Below are 19,160 nucleotides of genomic sequence, written 5' to 3'. Positions count from 1 at the left end.
ATCAAGGACAGCAAGGCAAGGGTACAAATGGGGGTTACTTTTAAACTAGCCCCTACTATCTGTAGCTCCACAAGAGCAAATAGGGAGAGGACAGAGACTCCAAAGCCATAAAAAGACAAGCTTGACCCCGAGGGAAATCCCTCTGTCACTAATAACAGAGCAGTGAACAAAAACTCAGCACAGTGACGCTGAGGAAAACCTCAGTGTCGGGGGGGGGGAGAAGCACCAGTGACCCCAGGTAAAGGAGGTACTTTCACCGTGAGAGCTGGTGGCATTCTGAGGACCCAGCCGCCACCCTGCTCCCAGACAGATCCACCTAGGGACTGAGGCACAGGGCAGGGGACCCCAGGGAACCCCAAACTAAGTCTCCATGGAATACAGTACTGTTCCCTTCAGTGAGGCAGAGCTTGGTTGGACACTTTTTGGAACAATGGCTTGGACCTGTCCAACCCACGTCCCTTGTGAGAACTGGGAAGGACCCAGACTAGGGAGAAGCTTCAGAGAGCTAGTCTGGTGAATAAGTAGCCATGGGACCCCTGAGACACGTTGTCCCGTTAGGAAACCTAGGAGCTGTGACTCTGGCATTCAGGGGGCCGATCCATCCATCACTCTCCCCAGAACATCTGGAGAAAGACCTGTGTGCTGAAGGGGCCTTCACCTATGGGGTTCTTCCTGCCCTCTAGCATTCTCACATTAGGAAAGGGAGATGTCTTTGCGTTGCAGAGCTAGCATCAGCTTACAGCCGAAGACCAGGGTTGAGCTGTGAGCCCTTGGGTGACTCACTTCCTTGTTCTGAGCAACAATTTCCTCGTCTGTGAAATGGACTGAGCGTGCTCAGGGTTGCAGTACAGGCGAAAACAGACAGGAAGGCGCTGGTACACAGCAAAGAGCTGGGCGTGTGTCTGGAGTCATCTTGGGCCCAGCTGCTGTGTACTGGGCATCTATCTCTGCCAGTGAAAGAGTTCAAAATGATATGAGCAGTCCAAGCCTGGTGCTCAGACACTAAGCAGGGGACCAGGGTTTCCAGCTCTCAGGCCCTGTCCCTCCAGATTGTTTATGGTGGCCCAGCTCCCTCTCCAGCATCATCTACCTCCACAGGACAAGCAGCCAGCCCCTCCTCTGACCTTGGGACTGTCCAGCCCAGAAACTCCCTACTTTCTGGTCCCCGTGGTGGAGATCGCTCAGCAGGATTACAATTTGTAACCCAGTCTCCATCCCTCAAGTTCTCCAGCCCAAGTGACTGTCTGTATATTTCACCCATTTGGGGGGACACCTCCTCTCCTTTGAGAAGCTGCCAACTGCAGAGAGTGCTTCCTGTCATTGCTTGACCTTGGACAAGGCACATGATCATGATCTTCCTGGATTCAATTTCTCTAATAATGGTCCATCCGCCTTTAGGCTGTGGCCACTAAACAAGATAATTGGTGTAAGGCCCCTTGTACAATCTTGGTAGGGCTGAGCTGTCCAGTTGTTTTTTTTTTATCTATTTCATTAATATAGGACTATGTTAAAAACAATAACTCTAAACATTTTATTTGCAGACTGGGCAGTGGCAGCACACACCTATAACCCCAGTACTTGGGAGGCAGAGGCAAATAGAGCTCTGGGTTGAGGCCAGCCTGGTCTACAAGTATGAGTTCCAGGATGGCTAGGGCTACATGGAGAAACCCTGTCTCGAAATACCCAAAAAATTTGCTCATTTTCTTATTACTTTTTTTTTTGAGCGTGCACATGTAAAGATCAAACCACATGGTAGGGTCATTTCTCTTCTTCAACCATGTGGTTCCTGGGGATTAAATTCAGGTTGTTAAGCTTAGTGGCAGGGCAACTTTACCTGCTAAGCCAACTCATTAACCCCTTATTATTATTGCTGTTGGTATTTGTTCTTGCTGTTGTTGTTGTTGGGAGGGTATCACTCATGCCACAAGGACAGTTTTATGCCATTGTTTCTCTCCTTCCTTTATGTGGGGTCTGGGGAATCGAACTCAGGTCATCAGGCTTGCATGACAAGCACTTTACTCATGAGCCACCTCACCAGATGTGAGAACTCCTCTAATCATCACAAGAACCCTTGTAAGAGACAGGAAGTGTGATCTCGACATCCCACAAGCCCAGAGTGACTTTCCCAAAGTAAATGGCAAAGCCAAAATTGAGACCCTGGATCTCCTCCTCTTCTGCTTCTCATCTTTCTCCTTCCCATCCCTGGTTTTAGAACAAACTGAAGGAAGTGAGGGAGATTCTGCCCTTCCTGGGTCTAGCAGAATGGAGAGGGTACTGGGGCACAAAGCTGACAGACTCCAACTCCATAATGGACCATTGAGATGGATCTATTGTAGGACCTCCCCTTCCCAAGCAGCCTGCAGCCCCCATTTGGGGCCAGTTACCCTACAGCTAGTCAGATGTGTGCCCAGGCTCATGGGATCAAGGCAGAGCAGAGTCACCTGGAAAACAGAGGGGACTGCCCTTATCCTTGGGGGGACCTGTGGTGTAACCTGCACATCTTGTGTGCCTGCGAAGAAACCCTCTTTCTGCTCCCACGCCCTTACAGCCCAAGAACTCAGCAGAGTAGGCTGCCATGGTCCACCAGCTCTGACTGGTTGGTAGGCTTCCTCCGGGCCCGATGAAATCTCTCGAGTAATTTCCTCCCATTAGTCCTGTCTGTACCCTCAGGGCCAGTGCTCCTTCAGCCTGCAGACATCAGGAGATTGGACTCATAGCTGGAGGAGGCTCCCAGCAGGCAGAATGTTCTGGATGCTTCTGCTGGCAGCAGATAGCAGGTTCCCTACCCTTTTACCTGGTCTCCACTCTCCACCCACGATCATGGCACTGCTGCCACTTGCCCAGTTGGTGCCTGGAAAGTACCTCTAGGGGTTCACCCCAGCTTTGTCCTACTGGTTGGGAACACTGATGGTGATTGCCAATGGCCACTGTTGATGCAAGCACCTGCCCTGAACCAAGCACCCTGAGCTTGTCTCCAGCACGAACTTACCCCCAGCTTCTCAACTCTGACAGACAAGCATCATCTTCTTACCTCCACTTAAGAAGGTTCCAGAAGGCCTTGCCCACAATGTACACAAGTCAGTTCTGATGGAAAACAGCTAGTTTTGAGATTTGTATATTTGTTTGTTTTGTTTTGTTTCTTGAGACAGGGTTTCTCTTTGTAACAGCCTTGGCTGTCCTGGAACTCACTCTGTAGACTGGGTCAGCCTCGAACTCACAGAGATCTGCCTGCCTCTGCCTCCCAAGTGCTGGGACCGAAGGCACACACCACTATGAATATGTATTGTGTGTGCACATGTGAATGCCTGGGGAGGCCAGAAGAGGATGTTGACCCCGTGGAGCTGGAGTTACAGGCAGTTGTGCTCTACCCAACCTGGATGCTGGGAATAAAACTCAGGGTCCCTCTGCAATAAGTGCTCTTAACCACTGAGATATCTCTCAATTATTTATTTATTCATTCATTCATTTATTGAAACAGGGTCTCCTGTAACTCCAGGCCAGCCTTAAACTGTATGGTTGAGGAGGTCCTTGAACTCTCGATCCTCCTGTTTCCACCTCCCAAGTTATAAGATGGCAGACATGCACCACCATGCCCAGTTTATTTGATGCTGCGGATCAAATCCAGGGCTTTGAGCATGCATAAAAGTTCACTCCACCAGCCGGGCGTTGGTGGCACATGCCTTTAATCCCAGCACTCGGGAGGCAGAGGCAGGCGGATTTCTGTGAGTTCGAGGCCAGCCTGGTCTACAGAGCGAGTTCCAGGACAGCCTCCAAAGCCACAGAGAAACCCTGTCTCGAAAAAAAAAAAAAAACCAAAAAAAAAAAAAGTTCACTCCACCAACTGTGCTACATCTCCGACCCTTTTTAATCTTTAACTTTCCTTTCCCTTTCGAGACAGGGGCTTGCTCTGTAGCCCATAACTGTCTTGGACTTCCTATATAACTCAGATTGGCCTTAAACTCAAGACCTTCCTGCTTGAGACTCTTTTGCAACTGGAGTCACAGACCTGTGCCACTATGTCAGGCCAGAATGCAGCTATTGATCTCCAAGAGGCAAAGACACAGCAACCAAAGGACAGGAGACTCGAGGATCAAACCAAGAGGCTGGGATGGCCTGAGTGTCTCCAGTGCAGAGGCCAATGGGATCCCTGAAGGGAAAAAGGACCACTGCAGACCTGCAAAGGTGGGAGGCTTTTGAAACAGGACAAGACCATCAAGGACAGAGACCTCTCAGACTCCGCAGAGATACCAACTAACAAACGGAAATGCTACCGCAGTATCCCAAGAAGTTGAAAACCATGCTGGACCTTTGTGCAATGGTTGCATCCTCTGGTGGAAAGCATTTATTAGTTGCACCACTATTCATGGGTCCTATTTCTACCTAGAAAGGTCCACTGGAGTCAGTGAGATTGCACAGCCAGTAAAGATGCTTACTCCTTAAGCCTGGTGATTAGAATTCAACCCTACATACTCAAAAAATGTGAAGAGAAAGAACCAATTCTATAGCGTTGTCCTCTGATCTTTGAGTGTGCCTTATAGTATGCACACACACATACACACACACACACAATAATAATAATAATAACAACAACAACAACAACAATGAGTTCAATTCCCAGAGCTCACATAGTGGAAGGAAAGAACTAACTTCTGCAGTTTGTGAACAACATTTAAACACTAGCACCCTGCTCACACAAAATAAATAAAACAAATTTAACAGTATTAATAAAAACAAGGAAGCAAGCAAGCAAACAAACAAAAAACCAACTACTAGAGCCACTAAGATGGCTCAGTGAGTAAACGGTCACTGTGTATGCTTGGTGACCTGAGTTTAAATCCTTGGAACACATGTAAAAAAGACAGATGGGGTGGCACACATATTTAATTCCGGGACTCCTGTGGTAAAACAGGGAACAGAGACAGAAGAATAAGTCAAAAGCTCCTGCAGGGTGGTGGTGGCACACACCTTTAATCCCAGCACTTAGGAAGCTGTGAGTTTGAGTCCAGCCTGGTCTACAGAGTGAGTTCCAGGACATCCAGGACTGTTACACAAAGGAACCATGCTTTGAATCCCTCTCCCCACCCAAACAAAACAAAACAAAACCTCCAAGGCTAGCCATCCTGGAGTACATACAACATCAGAAATGGCAGATCCTGCCTCAAAAACAAAATGGAAGGAGAAAACCAACTCAGCATAGCACCCCCTCTGATAAAAATACTAAAAGAATAGTGATCTAGGGATAACTGAAGACCAGGCTGGCCTTGAACTCACAGAGATCCTACTGCCTCTGCCTCCTGGGATTAAAGGCATTGAACCACGTGGAACTGGAGTTATAGACAGTTGTGATCTACCCAGTCTGGACGCTAGGTGTGCTGGCTAGTTTTATGACAACTTGACACAAGCTGGATTTGTCTGAAAGGAGGGAGTCTCAATTGAGAATATGCCTCCATAAGATCTGGTTGTAATTAATTAGTGATTGATGGGGGAGGGCTCAGCCCACTGTGGGTGAGGCCATCCCTAGGCTGGTGATTTTTGAGTTCCATAACAAATCAGGCTGAGGAAGCCATAATGATCGAGCCAGTAAGCAGTCCCCTTCCACGCCCTCTGCGTCAGCTCCTGCTCTAAGATCCTGCTCTGCTTGAGTTCCTGTCCTGACTTCCTTCAGGGATGGACTGTGATGTGGGAGCCTGAGCCAAATAAACCGTTTCCTCCCCAACTTGCTTCAGTCACGGTGTTCATCACAGCAACAGAAGCCCAAACCAGGAGTGGTGGAAATCCAGGAGAATTGATAAACATCTGCCCCCCCTGCTCCCCCGCAAGCGTGAAGTCCAGGATTCATTCCCAGTACCACATAAAAGCAATGGTGTAGGTCTGCAAGCCCAGTATTCAGAAAGAGTGGGAGCTGAAGGTCATTCTTGGGTACCTAGGCAAAAAAGGAGAGAAAATAAATAAAGATCTTAAACTGGTGTGGCAGATCACGCATACCATCCCAGCCTTCCGGAGGCTGCAGTAGGAAAAATTCAAGCTTCTGGCCAGCCTGGGCTTTGTAGTGAGTTCCAAGTCAGTGTACATTAGATAGGAGAGTTCTGTCCACACCAAACAGACAGACAGACTGACAAATACCTAGTGATTCCTCTTGCTTTGTGAGGCATTCCTACTTCAGGAGGCCTAGGAAGCCCAGATCAGTGTTGATGTGAGTATTTCTCTCTTGAAGTTGCAGGCAGCTCCCACATCCAGGCAGGGGCTTGGCACACCCCTGTCTCATAAAGCTGCTTGACTTTTAGCTCTGGGCTCACGGCTGTGGACCCCTCATTGCATCCCTGAAACCATGTAAGGGATACCTGCAGTTTCTGGATAATTCTGGGTCCGGAGAACACAGAGAAATTACTTGGACTTGCACAACAAGCCCCTGGTAGATTGGGGATACCGGACCTATCCAGTTTTTGAGTGGCAAGTGCACACAGCAAACACCCCAGGCTTACCTTGCTGTCTCTGACCCAGATAATTCCTTCTGAGTGAATTCCAGATACATTTGTTGGGAATCCAGTATGGAATTTGGCCTGTGGAAAAGAGTGGTAACAGCCCTCTGAACCTGTGAGACATATTTCTTAATCCCCCATCTTAGGCCAAGTTCTTTTGGGTTTCATCAGGACAAATTACATAGTTAAAATAGCTTTATTTATTTATTTTGCTTTCGTCAGGGTCTCACTGTGTATCTGTCTGGCCTGGAACTTGCTCTGTAGACTAAGCTGGCCTCAAACTGGCAGAGATCTACAGGTCTCTACCTCTTGAGAGCTGGATTAAGGTCATGTGCCACCATGCCCAGCCATTATGCTGTTTATAAGTTTTTGGTATTGCATAAAACCACCACTATCTCCTCCTCCTCTCTATATTGGGCACTGGACCCAAGGCCTCCCCTCAGGCATGCTAGGCAAGTGATTTCCAAATGAGCTGTACCTCCAGTCACTCCATGTGCTTTTTGAACTTTTTAAAGACAGGATCTTGCCAAGTTTCCTGTCCTGTACTTGAACTCACTATGTACCTCATGCTGGTCCTGAACTAGCCATTTTCCTGCCTTAGTCTCCCAAAAGCAGGTATTATAGCATGATCTAGCAAGCCAGCTTTCTTCCTTATATATTTTTTTCATTATAGTTTTTTTTAAATACAAGATCCCATGTGGCTGGGCGTTTGTGGCACATGCCTTTAATTCCAGCACTTGGGAGGCAGAGGCAGGTGGATCTCTATGAGTTCAAGGGCAGCCTAGCCTACAGAGTGAGTTCCAGAACAGGCTCCAAAGCCATACAGAGAGAGAACCCCTGTCTCAAAAAAAAACAAAAAAAATCTCATGTATTCCAAGCTGTTCTCTAACTGCCTATGTAGCCAAAAATGACTCTAAACACACACACATACACACATACACCCCTTAGTTTATATACGTAGGGACATTTTGCCTGTGCCTATGTCTGTGTATCATGTTCATGTTTGGTGCCAGCAGAGGCCGTGAGAGAGTGGCCTGAAATTGGAGTTACAAATAGTGTGAACTATCTGTATGTGCTGGGAACCAAACTGGGGTCCTCTAAAACAGCAGCCGGTGCTTTATTGGTGTTTTTGTTGATTTGGTTTGGTTTTTTGAGACATGGTTTCTCTGTGTAGCCCCCTGGCTGTTCTGGAACTCACTCTTGTAGCTCAGGTTGGTCTGGAACTCAGAGATCCGCCTGCCTCTGCCTCCCAAGTATGGAATTAAAAGGGTGCACCACCACTGACCAGCGTAGTCACTGCTTTTAACCAGCACTCACTCTTTAAAAGGTGTGTGTGTGTGTGTGTGTGTGTGTGTGTGTGTGTGTGTGTGTGTGTATAGCCCAGAAGACAACCTCAAAGATCATTCTCAGGAAACATCAACCACCTTAGAGACAGGATGTCTCATTGGTATGGTGCTTACCAATTAAACTAGAATGACTGCCCAGGAATCATCAGCTTATGTGGTGCTGGGGACTAAACCCACAGAGTGTGTCACATGCTCAGCAAACACTCTACCCACCAAGGTACATCCTGGTCCTCATCCTTCTCTATGAGGGAGAGAAATCAATCCTTACCACTTATTGCTCCATTTCTAGGCAACCGCATGATGCCACTGTGCCACTGTGGTGTGCGCGCCACACAATCCCTCCTTACACACACAGCCCCTTATGCACACACCCTTATATGCACATTCCTTCTTACACACACTCCCTTACACACACATCCCCCTTATACACATACCCTCACTCATTCCTCCTCCTCCTCCTCTTCTTCTTCTTCGACAGGGTTTCTCTGTGTAGGTTTGTAAACCGGCTGGTCTTGAACTCACAGAGATTCACCTGCCTCTGCCTCTGGAGTGCTGGGACTAAAGGTGTGTGTCACCATTGCCTCACTCACACATCACTTCTTACACACACCCTTACACACACATTCCCCTTACACACACATCCCCTCTTTGTTTGTTTGTTTGTTTTTTTGAGACAAGGATTCTCAGTATTGTTTTGGAGGCTATCCTGGAACTCACTCTGTAGACCAGGCTGGTCTCGAACTCACAGAGATCCACCTGCCTCTGCCTCCCCAGTGCTGGGATTAAAGGCGTGTGCCACCAATGCCCGGTCCACACATCCCTTCTTATACACACCCTTATACACAAACCCTTACACACACACACACTTACATATACATATCCTCTCTTGCACACACACATCCCCCTTACACACACATACCTTTACATATACATCCCTCCTTAAACACACACTCTTACACACATCCCCCTCACACACACATCCCTCCTTTTACACACACCCTCACATACATCTCTCCTTACATACATCCTACACACACACACACACACACACACACACACACACACACACACACACACATCCTTACACAGAGACAGAGACTACACAGTTTCCAGAGAGTTTCTAGAAACAGACCACAGTCTGCCTCAGGGACTGTGTCCAGCTCTGTCCCTAGAGAAGCTCGCCCGTGGGGGAGCTGTTCTGCCTGGAGCCTGCAACTCCCCTGCAGGCAGCTCCTGGCAAGTCCCAGCAGGATGGCAAGTGGGCTGGCAGGCAGGAAGAGGGCTGCTCTCTGCTTGCCCCTCAGCCTCCCTCCCTGCTGTAATTTACTCAATCCATCTGGGGCTCCTTTGAGCCATTTTCTGGAAATGCCACATTTCAAGGATCTCCCTGTTAGAAAAGGTCAGAGAGTTCACAGGGGCCTTTCATGTTAAAGGAACTTGAAAGGAAAGGAGAGGAAATGTGTATTTTCAGTCTTAGCTATGATTAAGTGGGCTCAGGCCATGAGAACAGTCAGATGATTTACATGGCATTACATGAAGAGCCAATTAGCCTAACAACTTCCGAAAAATATCGAGCTCACGAGCACCCATTTATTAGTGCCTTGGAATGTGCCAGGCTTTGTGTGTAGCTCTTTACTAGGAGACAGTGATTCACCCAGCCCCACGCTAGCATGAGGGAGAGGCAGGCCCAGGTCAACGCCTGTTCCTCTCATGACGATGCTGAGGTTCCGAAGCCAATGATTTGTCCCTGACCCCACAGGGTAGAGACTCCAGAGCTTCATTTCTCCGCTGTCTAGCCTGAAGGGGTCCTTTGACTCCAGCCTCTGAGGCCCACCGAGTTCACCTGGTTCATTTGCATAAAGATGAAGTCTCTTTTGCAGTCACCACCCATGGCTCGGCCACAGAAAACTTGGATCTCCCCCACAGCTGGTCCGGTCCTTCAACCCTCTGGAACTTCCGAGGGAGTCGCCACCAAAGGGCTTGGCCACTGAGACACATCACTCTGAGAGATCCCCTCACCGGTTTGAGACAGGATCCTATGTCATAGGCCCAGCATGACCGTGAACTTCTGATTCCCTGCATATATCCACTGAGTCCTGGAACCACAGGCACAAGCCACCACCCTCAGTTTCTATGGGTCAGACCCAGGCCTTCACACATGCTAGGCATTCTTCCAACCGAACCACATCCCACTGTAATCACCTAGTCCTCTCCCTCGTCCTTCCATGAAATAAGAATCACCCCAAATCGGGATCTTCTGTTAGCGATAGCTGCTTCCTCAGCATTTTGTTTGCCAATGCCACACATCAAATACGAAGTTCCTTCCCAGCACTCGGGAGGCAGAGGCAGGCAAGATGCCACCCAGATCTCTGTGAGTTTGAGGCCACCTTGGTCTACAAGAGATGTTCCAGGACTTCCAGGGTACACAGAGAAACCCTGTCTTAAGGGTGGGGGTGGGGTGAGGGGAGCTCCTCTGGGATCCTACTGGAATATAAGTGTGGTGGTCAGGTGTGGGTTATGGTGTCTAACCACCAGGAACTGGAAGCTCAGCTCAGCACCCTCATATTGAAGCTGTGACACCTTGAGTGACTCAGGCAACCTCGCTGAGCTTTAGTTCCCTCATTAGTAAAATGGGGACGATTGTTCCCATGTCACAGGGTTCAGTAATGATTAAATGAGTATGAAGCTCCTAAGGATGCTGGCACACTGTAGTCACCTAGTATATGAAGCCATCTGTCAGGTGCTGATCAAAGAAGCAGTGCTATCTGGGCAAGGGGCTCCTGCTACCTATTTATTTGTTTTTATTTTCTTCAGATAGAATCTCATTACATAGCCTAGGCTGGATTAGCTCTGTAAATCCTGGGGCTTTCCACACCCAGACGAATCACACACACACACACACACACCCCACCTCACCCACCCCAACGCCATGCTGACCCCTTCAGGTCTCTTGGTCCCACCTGTACTCCTGCCACCGTCGTGGGGGAGCACACAGTGGCGACTCCTCAGCAAGCCTTTAGACTGCTCAGTGTGGATGTAGAGAAGACTGAGCCCTTTTACCCCTGTCCTCCCCTTCCTCACCCCTTCTCACCCCCTTCCCATGCTCACCAGATCGGGTGAGGCTGAGAGCCCAGGATCCCTCAGGGCAGTGGTTCCCAGGCTTGGGGGATTTCACAGCTCTATAAAGTCATCCAAAGACACTTGAGGGTGGGAGGGTGAACACATCAGGAAAAAGTATATTTTCTTTTGCCAAATAAGGGCATATAAAAAATTCCCTTTTCGCTACCGTTTGAAGACAAGCTGCTTACTGCACCAATGAAGTAGAAAGACCTTGCTCTTTGATAAAAGGGCAATGCCAAGTTGGGAAAAAAATTAGCCTGCGGCGGGGGTGGGGATCACATCTCTCCTTCCCTGACTTGTCTTCTTGGATAGAGAGAAATTTGGTCCCCAATGGCCTGCATCAGTTGGGAGCTCATAGTATGCTAACCAGCATGGAAGCAACTTTGCCTAAACTGGAGTCGTTCAGGAGGATTCACAGTGCTTACGATGATCTTAATTTCTCAGCAACTTTCTCAGAAAGGTGGTCATCCCAGAACCAGACCCGACAACCTCAGAGCTGAGGTCAGGGAGGTCTCGCCCCGGGATCTTTCCTCTCCTGTCTCTTTCCGTTGGAGCTCCTGCCCTGCCCCCAGTCTTGAAAGGATGGGGTCAAAATCAGCAGCAAGCTGGCACCTGCGGGAGGAAGACTCCAGAGGCTCCAAGGACAGGATCCGCACCGCGTCTCTATTGCCAAGCTGAGCACTAATGGCCAAGTCCCTCAGCTCTGGGGAGGGAGAAAAAATGGGCATCCCAACCGGGAGCTGGAGGACCCAGAAGCCTCGCTGGCAGGGCGCTGATAGGATCTGAGCGCTGAGAAGCAAGGCCCTGTCTCTTTGATCCTTGGCCAGGCAGGCTGGGCCTGGACCGGGAGGGGCGGTGCGGCTGTCTTCCGGCCGGCTTTGCGCCGCTGCCAGGAGTCCTTTGAGGCCCGGAGCCGGAGAGGCGGCTAGTGTCCTCCTCCACAAATTGCCCTCTGTTCCAATTGCTCTCGCAAGAGGTGCTTGGGGCGGAGGTGTGTGCGCCCTCAGTTCACTACATCACTTTCCAAAGGGTCCAGTGTCTTGCAGAAACAGTGGCCGGTGAAGGCCATCCGTGTCCTGGAGGTCCGCATGGATACGGCCCTGAGTGAGAAGGAGATGCCACTGAAGCCACGGCCCTAAGTAGCCTCAGAGTCAATGGGCTCTGGGATGCAACTTCCCGTATTGAACTGTTGCCTAAAGAGCCCAAGACCGAATCACGTGGCTCACGTGGCCACCGGAAGTCTCAGTTCCTGGGCAGCAGGTTCTAGGAATCGAACTTAGTTGGAAAAGTCTTAGCGGGCTGGCGAGTGGCTGGAGAACCCACATGAGTAGCCACGGTCCTTCCTCGTCCTCTGTGTCTCGGAGCTGCCACATGTCATATATTTTCAGTATTGAAGTTGTGCATGCAACAGGCGCTCAATAAACTTGAGGCGCGAATGCTTGTGTCTATGTTGGCGGGAGGTCTGGAATAAGGTCCCCGGTCGGCGCAGGGATGGTGAAAGAGGCAGAGGTGTGTGTGGGGGTGGATGGGTCCATCCTCCAGCAGCCCGGGCCCTAGGAAGCCTCCAGATCAGGCACAAGACGGTGTTCACACTACGGTTACAAGCCACCCACACCACCCACGGGTCTAAGGAACCGCATTCTCTGCAGCTGAAAGAGAAACTTGGGCGCAAGTTGCGGCTGTCTTATAGGTAAGGAAGCAGAGTCCTACAATTTCGGGACAGATTTCATGCTGGGAAGAGCGCGAGGAGAGCTAGCCCTTTAAGACTATGCCCAATAGGCCTGTCCGGGTCTCTCCAGGGAGAGGAGGGCGGGGCCTGCAGTTAGCTCCTCCCATCTCGGCCCCGCCCCGGCGCCCGTCCCGCCCCCGGCTCTCTGCCCGCGGCGCCTTTGATGTTCCGACCCGCCAGCTCCCGAATCGGCTGTGCCCCGCGCCCACTGGCCGCTCAGGCGGAGTCAGCGCGCGCTCCGCCCGCCGCGCTCCGGGCTCGGAGCTCCGCACCCTGGGCTCGCCGCCTCCCGCGCCCCGCACCCTGCGCCCCGGCGGGCGCAGCGCACCATGCCGCAGCTGGACTCGGGCGGGGGCGGTGCGGGTGCAGGCGACGACCTCGGCGCGCCCGACGAGCTTCTGGCCTTCCAAGACGAAGGCGAGGAACAGGACGACAAGAGCCGCGACAGCGCCGCGGGCCCCGAGAGGGACCTGGCGGAGCTCAAGTCCTCACTGGTGAATGAGTCCGAGGGCGCGGCCGCAGGCGCCGGGGGCGCGGGTCCCGGCGTCCGGGTGCATGGAGAGGCCGAGGGAGCGCCCGAGGTGAGCCCGGCCCGCTCCTCCCCTGAGGGCCTTGTCCCTGGCTGGGATCGTGCGGACCCGCCCCCCGCGCCCGCGGCCCTCGTGGGTCCCATCCCTGGATCCCCTCGTGTCTCCTCCACCCCTCACGGTCCCTCTTCTTTGCTCCGCAGGCCCTGGGACGAGAGCACACTTCGCAGAGACTTTTCCCGGACAAACTTCCAGAGTCCCTAGAGGACGGTGAGTTCTGCGCGGCTCGGGAAGGCGCTAGAACTCGGGGTGGGGGAGTGGGGGGCGGGTTTCCCGGGCGCCGCTGAGCTAGAGTCACTTCCGGTGCCCTGACCTTTATAGGAGTAAACAGACCCCCGCCATCTCCGCCTCCCCTCCAGCCCAGGTGACTGACTAATCCTTTGCCTTGAGGAGCCAGCCTTGGCTAAGGTTCCCAGGCGAGAGGGCGGGGTGAGAAGTCAAGTCCCGGCCGGCCGCTAAGTGGAGGCCTGGACTCTGGGTCTTTACCCCAAAACTTGGCATTGCGGATAATCTCACCCGTTCGCCTATCCCCGTTCCCTATCAAGTCACGAACTTGAAGGGGACCCCCTTGGCAGTTTTTTTGTTTTTCTTTTGATCAGACAGTTTTCAGCCCTTAGGAGCAGCTGGCTGGGCTGGTGTCTGACCCAGCTGTGGTTTTTCCAGGCCTGAAGGCCCCGGAGTGTGCCAGCGGCATGTACAAAGAGACTGTCTACTCTGCCTTCAATCTGCTCATGCACTACCCATCGGCCTCCGGAGCAGGGCAGCACCCCCAGTCTCAACCCCCGCTGGTAAGTGACCCCAGCAGTCTGGCCCTGTAATGGGCCGGCTACCTCCTTGTCTATGCAGATGAAGCTTGGACAAAAAAGGACTTCTGCCCAGATGAGAATTCCTAGATGCGCTTTTCCCACGCACACTCAGTGGAGTCTAACCCCAAAGGAGAACTCTGAAGGGGTGCCTGGGCTCCCAACCCTCTCTTTCTCACCTGCTGTTGGCCTATGTCCTCTCAGCTTGCTCAAGCAGGTGCCGGTGTTGGACTGTGCTGGGGTCGGCGGTCGGGGATCAGGGTCTTCTGAAAACTGTTTTGAGTTTCCCTAGCGTGTTGTGCATACCCCGAGCAAGAGCTTTGCGTTAGCTTTCTCCAGATAAGCAAGGGGGCCCCGGAGAGTAGAAGGGGTAGACCTAATCTTTTCCATTTCCTACATGTGTCTCAGGAGCTACCTTCCCTGGTCAACTGTCCTTACCGGCGATACATAAGCCTTGCTAGGGATCCTTGGTTTTGAGGTGGCTGGCCTGGCCTCACACACACCAGGAAGGGTTTGATAAATGTGCTACAAATCAAGGGTGTTGGTTAGGGGTCAGCTGCATGAGTTAGTGTCAGGCCTTGTGGCATGGTTGTGCTCATCATGACCCAGACCTTTGGCCCTTAGCTGTAGGTAAAGAACGAGTTGCTGGTTCTGAGCTGGGTACCAGCAAAACGCCACCTTTGAAAAGTCCCTACCAGGCTTCCAGGCTGTGCTCAGTTGGGGGCTAGGGTGTGTGGAGAGCATGGATGTCTAGTGGTTATAGCCGTAAGCCCAGTGCAGGTGGGGGCCCAGGCTAGAGGCTCTGATGGCTCGTGGCAGGGTCCATTCGGAAGACAGGATGCTCTGAAAGCAGCTTCCTATTGAAGCGGATGGGAGGTGAGACGGTAGATGCAGGCTGTTCTCCAGAAGCAAGCTTTGGCTAAGTTCACTGCCTGGAGGGTGGAGTAGGGGGTCTGGGCCACTTGGTGGCAGAGGGAAACCTGGTCCACTCTAGAGATGGACTTCCCGTTCTTCACCTGTAAGCTCTGCATGTCAGCCGTGTGGTCTGTGCCTGCCTTTCTGCTCTGGGGTGACTTGGTATATGAGGTGCTTCTCTTGTATGTGAAGGGGTGGCTGACTCTCAACACTGCCACTTGCTCTAGGGACTTGTGCCTTGAAGATAACCTTTTAAAATCCCCAATGGGTGTAAAGCTATTGATCTGGGGGCCAGTTGGCATAATCTACCACTTTGAAATCACTGGCAAGCATTACTTGGGCTGGGACTAGGTTCACTGTGGTAACTGTGACTTGAGCTAAGACTAGGTTCACTGTGGTAACCTAGGTTTTAAGGACAGCACAGCAGTACAGGGAGAGGGCAGTGTGATTTTGGGGTTTACTCACAGATTGAGCCAGAGACAGGAGACATCTAGGGGTGCCAGCATTGGGTGGAGGGGGCTATTCAGTCTAAGGGTATGGGTGATGGGACTCAGAGAGGCCCAAGAGCAGGAGAACAGCGGGTTCCCACAGTCACGACCAGCAGCACTCGCCTGGCTTAGGGCTGGTGCGGATTTTGCTTTGGAGTCCTCAAGCTGCAACCGATGGATATCTATGTGTCACTGTCCCCTGCCTTCCTTCTCAGCCACTGTCTTCGTCACTGTCTTCTGGAAACACCAGAGTGGGAGGACAGGCTCTGGTGCTGGCTTTCTTGGCCATGGCATCAGCGACTGAGCAGGGCTAGAAAGAGAGAAGCAGGGACTTGTGTTGGAGGGATGCTGGGGCAGGGAGATAGACGTGCATGAGTGTAGAAAGACTATCTTATTTATTACATGCATGTGCATGTGTGTAATGTATATGAGGGCATGCACATTCAGGATAACTCAGTGAAGTCTGTTCTTTCCACTTTGACATGGGTTCTGAGGATGGAACTCAGATTGTCAGGCTTGCACAGTGTTTTTAGCTGCTAAGCCATTGTCCTGGCCTAAGAGAGACACCCCCCCCCCTCTCTGGACAGAGTTTCTCTGTGTAGCTTTATAGCCCAGGCTGGCCTCAAACTCCCAGAGATTTGCCTGCCTCTGCCCCCCCCCCCCGCTGGGACTAAAGGCATTCACCAACACCGCCCGGCATGAGAGAATCTCTTAAGCAAACCTGATAGAACACATAACAAAAGGTTTAAAAAAAAAAGTAAAAGTAGCTTGCAACCCGTGAAGAACTATGTGGGTGTTTCAAGTAGAATTTGGTTTTACAAAGCAAAGTTGCTCATCCCGTGGTTTGGGAGCCCATTTGTCACCTGACTTCAAGGCTCGCTTGTGTGGTGCTGGGAAAGACGCCCTCATTCTCCTAACAGGTAAGGAGTGCCTTGCAAGGGCCCTGGGGCAGGAAGTCCTTTGCCAAAGCTAATCCTTTCCCACACTCCTGTAGCAATACAGACAGTAAGCTGTTTATGCCCTGCCGACTGGCCGTGAACATAGACCTCCTCTCTTTTTGCCCAGCCTTTCCTGAAGGCATACAGGACATCAGTGTTATGTTGAGATGCCCAAGACCAATGGGTAGGCCTCCCTTGGTATCATGGAAAGCCTGATCCAGGACCTTCTCTGCCCATGTGGCTACCACATTGGAGGGAGACATCTTAAACAGGCCAGCTGGGGCCTTGCCCAGAGCAATGAGCCAAATGCCTGACTCACAGCCAACTGCCATGGAACACAGACTCTCACCCCCTGCCCAAGTAGCTTTTTTGGTGTTTTGGCTTCTTCTTCTTTTTTTTTTTTTAGTTTTTTTTCCGGACAGGATTTCTCTGTATTGTCTTGGAGGTGGTCCTGAAACTCACTTTGTAGACCAAGCTGGCCTCGAACTCAGAGAGATCCGCCTGCCTCTGCCTCCCGAGTGCTGGGATTAAAGGCGTGCGCCACCAATGCCCGGCTGTTTTGGCTTCTTTTATACCTTCTCTCGGAATGGGAAATTGGTCAAAGCTGACTCCTCAACCGGTGCTGGTGGGGTATCTCCTGTTGACTTGTAGGCAGTTAGTGGTCCAGACCAATAGCTAGGGATTGTGTGGGGTGTTTTGTTTGTTTCTGCGTTCATGTATGTGTATGTATACATGTATGCTGCTGCATGTGTGTCGGGGTCAGAGAACTTGGGGGAGTTGTTTTTCTCCTTCTGTGTGTGTTCCAGGGATCAAACTCAGGTTGTCATGTAAGGCTTGGCAGCAAGCGTCTGCAGAGGCAGGCGGATCTCTGTGAGCTGGAGGCTAGCCCAGTCTACAAAGCTACACAGAGAAACACTATCTCAAAACACCAAAAAAAAAAAAAAAGTGGTATGTTTTATGGTATGTGAGTTATATCTCAACTTGTTTTTTTTAAGCTGAGGCTTTTGTCCATGGCAGAGGTCACATTTCCCTGTCCCCAGTCCCCACAGCTCTCTGATACTTGTATATGTGTTCATCTGGTGAGCTTAACAGCTGTTCCTGTTTGGAGAATGAAGGGAGACGCAGGACTCATCCTTGGGCTCCTGGGCTCCCCTCTGTTCCTGCATTGAGGTCCAAGGTGCAGTGAACCCTTGGTGGAGCAGGAGTGAGAGGTTAAGCAGGACCCCTGGGAGCCAAGGAGGGAGGTACTCTTACCCTGTGTACTTCCTGTCAGAGCTGAGTGAGGAGAAATGCCATCCAGCCTTCCCCACGGAGAGGGTTTGCTGCAAGACTTAGTGGTGGTCGGGCACCAGTCTAGGTCATAGTGAAGCTTATTAGGGAGAGTTAGGTGGAGTTTGGCACCAGGATGCACATGACCATATAATCACAGTTGTCCTGGGGAAGACCCAGCTATGGCTGTAAGGGATTCCAGTGAGCAGCATTGAAAGCCACTGGTTGTTCACCAGAAGAAGACAAGGAAGGGCCCAGCATGCACTTGGGCCTCCCTCCAGACAGCTATGTGGATCAGGGATGTGTCCCCAGATACATCTCAGACCTCTCCATCCTTTACTTTGTCATGCCGCCCGCCCAGTACCCACCCTGTTGCTGTCTTTTAGATGGCAGTCGATGCTTCCTCCAGGGTCCCCTTTCCTCCCTCTCCGTCCCCAGCCCCATACCTTGACCAGCAGTCACGTAGAAGTGAAAGGGTTTCTTAGGAGCCAGGGCCAGACCTTGCCTCATTGGACCACCTGGGACTTGCACTGCTCGTGGAGGAAAGTCTACACTGTGTACCCCAGCTTGAGTGCTGAGGCTCCCCATGTCCTCTTCCTGCCCTCACAGTAGTCAGCTCTGTGTCCTTGTGGGGCCCACACCTAGAGACCCCCCTTACCTCTAACTGTCACACTCGTGCCCTCAGCTTGCCGTCTCTTCCCCAGGTCATCACGTGGGTTCCACCTTCTCATTCAGGGCTGACTTCAGGTGTCTGCTCCAGGAGCTCTCGACAGTGGGGCTTCCGGCCTTGGCTACCTCGTTCACCCTGGCAGCTCATCAGACCAGGGCAGTGGGTGCTGCTCTCCAGGGCACCTATGACCTTCTGTTAATGTCTCCTGGTTTCCTATTGGACAGTGGACTAGCAAGCACCCTTCTAGAAGTAGAGTGAGGATTTGCAACTTTAGGGCAGCTGGGTCAGGTATTGGCCATGGTTGATCTTGGCTCTCCTGGGCCCAGGGGTGGCTCATGGACCTTCCATAGCTTCCCATCTAGAGGGCTGTGCTTTCTCTTCAGGCTGGAGAGATCTGATTGTCTGAACCCTGAAGGTATAGGGCTCAGGCTGCCAGGCTCCTACCCTGCACCTGCCCTGCCCTGGGTTCTTGGGTGGGATGTGCTATTCCTGAAAGCCCCCCCCCCATAAAGGTTTGGTCCATACAAAGCCCTCATTCAGAATCTGAGGACATCAGTTTTGGTGTGGAAAAGGGAGAAGAGATTTCCCGTCTTTGGCTGTTGAGCCATTGTCAGCATTGCACAGAGGCTCCTGGTTTGTAGCTCTGGGAGTGTAGCCCCAGGCAGCGCCCATGTGTCTTCTTCCAGTTCTTTACCTCGGCATCCGTTTGGACGATGTTCCTAGATCACGGTATTCAGAGTAATTCTGGAACCAGGAAGTGGTGCAGCCCCAGGTAGCACTCACTGTAGGTTTTGAGCCTTTGATTGTTCCCTAGCC

General features: G+C 51.5%; 1 protein-coding gene and 1 long non-coding RNA gene across 7 annotated transcripts in view; one reads left to right on the top strand and one right to left on the bottom strand.

Annotated features, from left to right (window-relative positions):
* Positions 1–5,448: 5,448 nt before the first annotated feature.
* On the bottom strand, positions 5,449–12,820 carry LOC110340476. Its single transcript, XR_002382296.2, has 3 exons — positions 10,934–12,820; positions 6,483–6,560; positions 5,449–5,923 (listed from the first exon to the last, which is right to left on the bottom strand). It is a non-coding gene; the product is annotated as an uncharacterized LOC110340476 (long non-coding RNA).
* Positions 12,821–12,892: 72 nt separating this feature from the next.
* Positions 12,893–19,160, top strand: part of Tcf7 (transcription factor 7) — a 28,884-nt gene continuing 22,616 nt past the window's right edge. For 3 of the 6 annotated variants that reach the window (XM_013111637.3, XM_013111640.3, XM_005067778.4), the window contains exons 1-3: positions 12,897–13,255; positions 13,405–13,471; positions 13,925–14,049. In XM_013111637.3, the coding sequence (XP_012967091.1) occupies positions 13,004–13,255; positions 13,405–13,471; positions 13,925–14,049 (444 nt within the window). In that variant the 5' untranslated portion in view covers positions 12,897–13,003. Of the gene's footprint in view, positions 13,256–13,404; positions 13,472–13,924; positions 14,050–19,160 lie in introns of all 6 variants that reach the window. The other 3 variants (XM_013111638.3, XM_013111639.3, XM_013111635.3) reach the window with 3 other exon arrangements.

The sequence above is a fragment of the Mesocricetus auratus genome, unplaced genomic scaffold, assembly GCF_017639785.1.
Source record: "Mesocricetus auratus isolate SY011 unplaced genomic scaffold, BCM_Maur_2.0 Super-Scaffold_100007, whole genome shotgun sequence".
Taxonomy (NCBI): domain Eukaryota; kingdom Metazoa; phylum Chordata; class Mammalia; order Rodentia; family Cricetidae; genus Mesocricetus; species Mesocricetus auratus.
The sequence above is the reverse complement of the archived record's forward strand: the minus strand, read 5'-3'. Positions and strand labels throughout refer to the sequence as shown.